General features: G+C 42.9%; 1 protein-coding gene across 3 annotated transcripts; it reads right to left on the bottom strand.

Annotated features, from left to right (window-relative positions):
• Positions 1-563: 563 nt before the first annotated feature.
• ZNF706 (zinc finger protein 706) lies at positions 564-7,572 on the bottom strand. Of its 3 annotated transcripts, none has more exons than XM_081258242.1 (4): positions 7,496-7,572; positions 3,970-4,106; positions 1,729-1,836; positions 564-679 (listed from the first exon to the last, which is right to left on the bottom strand). In XM_081258242.1, the coding sequence occupies exons 2-3, from the start codon at positions 4,102-4,104 to the stop codon at positions 1,741-1,743; spliced, it is 231 nt and encodes a 76-aa protein (XP_081114368.1). In that variant the 5' UTR covers positions 4,105-4,106; positions 7,496-7,572; the 3' UTR covers positions 564-679; positions 1,729-1,740. The 3 variants fall into 3 exon arrangements, with proteins under 3 accessions (XP_081114368.1, XP_081114366.1, XP_081114367.1); XM_081258240.1 differs by lacking the exon at positions 7,496-7,572 and adding an exon at positions 7,273-7,489; XM_081258241.1 differs by lacking the exon at positions 7,496-7,572 and adding an exon at positions 6,898-7,162.
• Positions 7,573-8,160: the final 588 nt, after the last annotated feature.

Here is an 8,160-nt window from a genome sequence, read left to right on the forward strand (position 1 = left end):
AATCCAACCACTTTAAGGAATTTATCAGTTATCTACAAGCTAGACCTGGCTGGCAGGTATAGCCAGGTCACACAGCAAGTTTAAATATTCCAACCTCAATCACAAGAAACAATCAGAGGGGAAAATGACACATGACTGCAATATACTAAGGCAGCAGGTAAGTCATTCTTCACCTAGGTCAGCAGCTGCCAATAAAATCGTGTGCACAAATTTAATGAATGAGTCTGCTCTAGTTAAACTATGAACATGCCCCTGAACTTAGAAAGGGAGATAAGAATTGCGCTTGCAATTCTAGCTGATGAATTCATTACATTTTTATAAGGCAAATAATGTAGAAAGTTAGAACAGAATTTCTAGAACCATTTATCCTGTGATGTTGTAAAATCAAAGTACTACTTTATTAAATGAGTTATTTTATACAATATGAACATCAATATAATTACAATTGTAAAAAAATTTTTTATAACAAGGATGGACTGATTTTCAGATTTCCAAATCAGAGTCAACTGTACATTTACACAGAATTGTCTTTGCATGAAGCCCAAAAGGGAACAGCATAAAAATGAATGTTTCTGTAGCCCCTTTATTTTTGCTGATCAACAGTTTGTTAGAAAAGCAGCTGCAGGTTTGTTACCTAAGGTCTGAGACAGGAGAAGAGTCAAAGGTGTCACGAATTCACCTACAAAACATAAGCAAGATTTTCAGTGAACGTAAGCATTACACAAATGTGATTTATATGCATTTCAAATGTCTTTAAAAAAAAAAAAGCACAGGATGAATTGGGAGATTGGGATTGACATATATACATTAACATGTACAAAACAGATAACTAATAAGAACCTGCTGTATAAAAAAATAAATAAAATCCAAAAAGAAAAAAAAAAAGCACAACATGCCTAACCTACGAAGTTAGTCTAATAGATCTGTCAGCTAAATTTTTATAAACAGATCTTTGATGAATTTACTTTAAAAATAATACTCATGGGCTTCCCTGGTGGCGCAGTGGTTGAGAGTCCGCCTGCCGATGCAGGGGACACGGGTTCGTGCCCCGGTCTGGGAAGATCCCACATGCCGCGGAGCGGCTGGGCCCGTGAGCCATGGCCGCTGAGCCTGCGCAGCCGGAGCCTGTGCTCCGCAATGGGAGAGGCCACAACAGTGAGAGGCCCACGTACAGCAAAAAAAAAAAAAAAAAAAAAAAAAAAAAATAATACTCATGCATATACCAGCACCACCATTTAGAAAAAAAAATCCAACCACACAAAGTATAAACTGATTATTTTCAAGCAACTACCTAGTTTATACAATGAATGCCTTATATTTTAATGTACTTAGAAGCTCTACTAAGCATTCTAAGTAAAATACCTGCAAAAAAGCACTCATAAACTTTGGTCTGCATCATTTCTGGGAGCAAGACTCTCAAATACCTTTATGATAGTTATTTTCTTTAGACTGAAAACTTTCTTCCACTCTTGGACCAGAGTTGGCCAGCATCACCTCATGCCATTTTTGGCTACAGTGTTTAAAAACATGGATGTTTCAAAGGCACTGAAAGGATATGGTCTGGGAAAATGGACTTTTAACAATCGTAAAGTTAAACATTAACTTAAAAGGGGGCAGTAATGAAGTCTCAGCTAGAAGACAGAAATCAATTTTACAATTACAGAAGATAATTCTGCTCTTGTATACAGCCCTGCCATTAACGAATGAAAAGAAGAAAAGGTCAATTACCTGTAAACAACTTTATGCCTGAACATCAGCTAATTCTGGAGGAAGTGGAGTCTTAGGATGCTTGCTCTCAAAGTGCTGCTTGAAGGTCTTAGGGTCTGGCATTTGTGTCTAATTTTAAAAATTGTGCAAAAAAGAAGAGTTAGACCTGATTCATGAAATAAAAATGTGCTAACTTTTAAAATCCTGAGCCTACTCACGATCGACAACTATTGCAAAACACTTTTAAATTCCTATAACTTAATGGCTGGCATATAAAAAAGGACCCAGTAACAAAGAAATTCCTAGCATATTCCTACATTTCACATATAAAGGGTCACACAGAATGAAGTATTCTTACCTGATTAACAGTAAACAATAGGTAACATTTACCGAACACATTATGTTAAGCATGCTACCAGAATTCTCATAGAACCTTCCAGTCATCTTTTTTTTTTTTTGCAGTACGCAGGCCTCTCACCGTTGCGGCCTCTCCCATTGCAGAACACAGGCTCCGGACACGCAGGCTCAGTGGCCATGGCTCACGGGCCCAGCCGCTCCGTGGCATGTGGGGTCTTCCCAGACTGGGGCACGAACCCATGTCCCCTGAATCGGCAGGCGGACTCTCAACCACTGCACCACCAGGGAAGCCCCCTTCCAGTAATCTTAAATCAGGTCCTACTATCCTCATTTTATGTGCTAAGCAAACTAAAACCTAGAGATTAATTTGTCCAATACCTATGGTTAACCTAGTACTAGGTACTTCACATCTCAAATACTACACTATACTGACTTACCTAGGCAAGGACCTTCAATTATTGTTTAGCACATTACATTAGACAAAACATGAAATAAACATTTTTTGTTGCTTTGAGTTTTTAAATATATGAGCTACTCTAATACTTTTAGGTCAAGGTATTTCTTCATTAGTAATTTTAGTGAAATTTACTTTTACCTTGCTTCTTTCCAAACAGAATCTGAAGCTGCTCAATTTCATTATTTTGAGTATATCAAAGTTCACTATGAACAGGTTATTTAATGTAATAGGTTTCCTCTCTTAGATTAATGAGAACTTTTATGTAGTTAGGAACTTCTATTTCATCAGTAATGACTTCAATAAATGATAAACTTTAGTCCAGGAATCAAGTCTTATCAAGATCCCTTCCCATCCATACTACCAATTCTACCTAGGCATAGGGCTTTGGGGGGAACAAAAAGTTTGTTGTAACTGGATCAACCTCACTATGCACTTTTCCTTTGGCACTTTTATTCACTAACTTCAAGGGTAGTGAGCTTGAACAAACAGGCAAAAAAGAGACCCTGGCTTGGAATTTAAGAAAAACTTCTTTGAGGCATTGTGGTATAGTGGTCTAAAAGGTGGGCTCTGGAGCTGGACCTCCTGGGTTTAGATCCCAGCTCTTCTGCATACTAGCTGGGTGACCCTGCACAAGTTATTCAGTCCCCATGACTCAATTTACTCTCCTGTAAAATGAGAATAAAAGTACTTTGTGCCATAGGGTTGTTATGTGAATTAATGGGCTCATGCATGTAAAACACTTCGATCAGTGTCTGGCACCTGGTAAGCACTCAATAGCAGCTGTTATGATTATTCTTCAAATCTAATAAAATACATTAATTCTAGTAAAAGCCCTCAATGTGAATATACTCTAGTTTTACAGACATCATAACTATGAATGTAGCGAAGAAAAAAAAAACAAAACAAATTAAATAACCAGAGGTATATTACATAGCTTTAAATTAAGAATGTAAATCTGACCTTTTTTAAAGTTCAAAGTGTATTATTTGCCCTTAAGAAGACATCTTTATTCTCCATGAGGAAACGGATTTTGCTTTGTTCACCCCTTTTCACTAAGACCAAGAGAACTGTGCCTGGCCAAAGGAGCTATCCAAAAAATGTACTTGTTGGGACTCTTCTGGCGGTCCAATGGTTAGGACTCCACAATTCCACGGCAGGGGGCACAGGTCCAATCCCTGGTCAGGGAACTAAGACCCTGCATGCTGCACAGCGTGAACAACAACAACAAAAAGCATATATATATGTGTGTGTATATATGTATATATACGTATATATATAAAACTGTTGAACAGATGAATGAAGATGGGTTCCTAACACAACCAGCTCTCAAATCTCCTATTTCAAGTAAAGCATTTATCTCGCCATGTTTGCAAAATTTTAACCTATACAAACCCATCTCTAATGAAAGAACTGTCCACGAGAAAGCTATGTCTTTCAATTCCCCTTACCCTACAGACAGTGCAGGTATATATTAAGGCAGCTTTGGCAGCAGCCTTTTGGTCATGTCCTTGTTTCTTCTTTTGTCCAGCTTGCTTTTTGGCATTTTTCTGCTGAGACTGAATCTTCTGCTGTCCACGAGCCATATCTAAAAACAGAAGTTGAGGCATTAAAGTGAAATCTAAGTATGATAACACTCTCAGAGTTTGACAGTTGTTTTATAGAAGCACTTGTCAATCAAAATGTATGGATTTACAGATTCTCCTATACAATGCTACTAGAGGATAAACTGATATAACCACTGTAGAAAACTAGTCGTCTACTCTATAATCTCACAATTCCACTCTTGGTATATATTCAACAGAAATGCAGGTACACTGTTTCTAAAACTGGAAACAATCCAAATGCCTACTAATAGTAAGATGGATACAAAACTTGTAGCAGATTTCTACAATGGAATACTATGCAGCATTCAAAGAGAAGAAACTATTGTTAAACAACATGGTTATATCTCAGCATTAAGGAAAGAAGCCAGATACAAGGAACATATTGTTGTATAAAGTTCAACACAGGCAAAACTAATCCAGGAAGTAACGCTGGGAAGAAAGGGCGTGAGGGGGATTTTTGGGGTACTGATAATGTTCTGTGTCTTGATCTAGGTAATGGTTATACAGGTGTATTCACTTGTAAAAATTCACTGAGCTATACACCTAAGAATTGTGCACTTTCTTATAGGTAATCTTCAGAAGTTTACCAAAAAGTTTAGCCCCTTCCTCAATCATTTCTCTGATCATTTTGCAAAGGTACTCTCCCCTTCCAGTATTCACTGTGCGATCTGAGATTCTTACAACTTTAAGAGAAATAAAAGCTGTCATCTAATGTCTCTAAAGGAACTCATATGAGCGATGGAAACCGTTCTCTTAAATACTCAGGTTTCATGAAACTACTGTGCTATTCTTTCTTAAAAAAAAAATGGTATTCATAGGATTGCTGGACAAATTATTAAGTAAGATTAAGGGTACCTTTACAAAAATGAAAGATACCATTTTTTACTACTGATGATCTGAAATTAACATGGGTTAAAAATTAAGGGAAAAGAACTACTTTTACTTTTTCATGAAAATTAAAGACTCCTTTAAGACAACACAAGTTAAATCTGTTCATAAAAGGTCTATAATGAGTCTCAGCTGCTTTTTAAATACTTTAAAATAGGATCTAAGGAGAATTCCTGTGGATAGTTTTGACCAGCACTGCAATTAAATCTTAAACTTTTAAGTCATTGCAGGACATGAACACACAAAGGATCTATAACTTCACCAGAAAATAGTGCTAGCTTTTTCTGACTGGAACCTTAACTAGTTAACAGGTATGAGGTCAAAGCATTTCATTGAAACACCTGAGCTTCTCCCAAAAAGAAAAAGGGAAACTGAAAAAATAAACACATCAATTGGACAAGTTCCCACTAGCATTAAACACTGAACCAGAAGTCAAAATATAAAGGAGGATCAATCCTTTTCTAGGAAGCTGGCTGAATATTTTAACAAATTACAAAAATGTTTAGTATGCTACCCTAATATAAGAACCCCATTCCCACCAAATAAAGGTAAATATTACCAGACGTCTTCGCCCTTGAAGACTACCATTTTTGTTATTTTTTAAAAACCAAATTCTTATTAATTCCAAGCTGAATGAAATGATTTTTTTTAAAGTATATTTATGGCATGCTTACAAACCAATTCCCATGGAAACAGATTTGGATACTTTTGTATTATTTGGATGATAGGTATTCAATCTTTATGCATCCTAACATTTATAGCATTCTTAATGTCTCAGTGCCTTAGTATCAGTAACTTATGTTAGAATACTTCAGTTCTCTCATAGATCTGAACTCTTCCACACGATGTATGCTATGCTACATATGTTAATACACTGTGTGGGTAACCTCTTAACTGTTTTACATTGAAAAAAAAACTAATAAAATGGTAAGCTACTAATTCTAGGTTTCTCTGATATCTAGAAGTTATTAGCTATTTTGATAACATTTTCATGCAGTGATCTGTAGAACGCAATGCCATTAGATACACATTATTTTTAACTTTTGCAGTTACCATTTCTCCTCAAATGTAACATTAACAATACATTTAACCCATTTTCATTGTCATCTAACAAAAGTAACAAAAAGTCATAGAAGTTTTAATAAATAGAAGACTGTGGTTGCTTGTTCTTATTTTTAAAACAGAAAACACCAGGTAAGGGAAACTGAATCAGTCTAAACGCCTGACGTAGGCCCCTAAGTTCTAGCAACACGCTGCACTGATTTCCTTTCTGAAAGCAGAAATGCAAACGAACAAACCACCTGCTTTTGGACAGCTCGACTTAGCACTTACTCTCAAGCCAGCTGAGTTTTCTACAAGATCTAAGCGTAACCAAGCATAACTTCTCCTTGACTAAATGCAACAAACCGAGGAGCAAGAAGTCCTTTATAAGTACCTAAAAGCTGGCTTTTAATATAACTCTTATTTTGTATGGTCTTCTGAGGGGGCTCCAAAGAGGGAAGCAGTAGAGGGAATAAGGAGTTCTTCCAAAATGAGGAGCTCTTACAGGAGGCAACAAGTAAGCACTGCCCCAAAGATCCTCTTAAAACCAAAACAAATGAGTAAGAGAGAAATAGATTTTGGATCCAAGAAGTAGGATCATTCTTCACAAGCATCTAAAACGAAGAGGCCCAAGCAGTGACCAACATCCTGACCCTAGCCTTTTAAATGCATCCCTTTTGGAGAGGAGACAGGATGAAAGCACCAGCAGTGAGGTCTATTTCACCCAGCACTTCGCTGAGCCCAGCTGCAGCCCCGCGCGCCTTCCTTCCCAAACCGGCCTCTCCCGCCTGGGAGAGCTCCCTCCTCTCTTCTGCCACCCAGAGCCACACAACCCCTACCTACCCGCCACTCCTCACGGACCCCGGCCCGAGACGCGCCTCCTGGAGGCCTCGGCTGCCCGAAACCCGGCCCCTTCGGCCACGGGGAGCCCCAGCCTCGAGAAACCGACCAGCTGCTGTCGCCGGCGGGTTACAGCTCCGCCGCCGCGGCCGGCCTGCGACCGGCCACCTGCAGGGCCTGGCAGGCGCCCGAGCTTCCCGTCCTTCCGCGGCCCGCGCCGGGACAGGACAGGCTCGGCCGCCCCCAGGGAGGCGGGGCAGGCCGGCAGCCCCTCGTGACCCGCGATGACCCCCCACGGTCCCCGCCGACCCCGCCGGCAGGGCCCCCACCCGGCTCCCAGGAGTCCTGCGGCGTCAGCACCGCCCCACTGCCGCTCACCCGGGCCGGGACAGTCTTGCGTCGGAGAAACCGCGCAGCGCGAGAGGGCCGGGGGAGGTGGCCGCAGGGAGAGGAAGGGGAGCGCAGCGCGCCCAGTACCGCTTCGGCCTCCTCCACCCGCCAAGAAGGGGAAAGGGGAGAGCCGGGAGCACAACAGCCCGCGCCTCGCACCCGCCGCCGCGCGCGCCCGCCGCCGCCTCAGCCTAGGGGGAGGCCACTACACCTCGTGCTCGCGCACGCCGCACAGCTCTCCCAGTCGCCCCAGCGCAGCCTGCTCTGCGCAGCCCCCACCCACCGGCCTTCCTTTCGCGGCCTCCCTCCGCCCCCACCCGCTCGCGCGCCTGCGCCTCTTCCGGTCGCGGGGGCCAATGGCAGCGCGCCCCTATTACATAAGCGAGAGGGGGCGGGACCTGGCGGGGACGGTGGCCCCTCAGAGACGGGAACAGCAGGGGACGTCGCGCTCTGTCTCCGGCGCACCGCCTCCCACTTCTCCTGCGTGCTCCATCTGGGCGGCTTCAGCCGGCCCCGAGAGCCGCGTGATCTCGGTCCTGGCGGGTGATGGCCCGCAGTGTGATTCACAAGTCGCTTGCTCACTCACTCGGGCGGCGGCCAGGCTTCGACCCCTGCGTCCCCTCTCACGAGCTTCCAGTCTCTGCGGCGTCCTCCTGTGCCCCGGCCTGGGGAGGGTCCCGGAGAGGCGCGCCAGCGCCGCGGCGGTGTGGGTCACCGACCCCGTAGCTCGCCACCCTGTCGCACCGCCGCTTCCGTCCCCAGTGCGGCCGGCGGGCCGGGAGGCCCTGAACTGGGACGCGCGGCCTTTGTTCTCTCACCACCTACCCTCTACCTCGTTCCCACGAAACCTCAGTTATTTGACCATTCTGGGGGTTT

The sequence above is a fragment of the Mesoplodon bidens genome, assembly GCF_964165515.1.
Source record: "Mesoplodon bidens genome assembly, chromosome: 16".
Lineage (NCBI taxonomy): Eukaryota > Metazoa > Chordata > Mammalia > Artiodactyla > Ziphiidae > Mesoplodon > Mesoplodon bidens.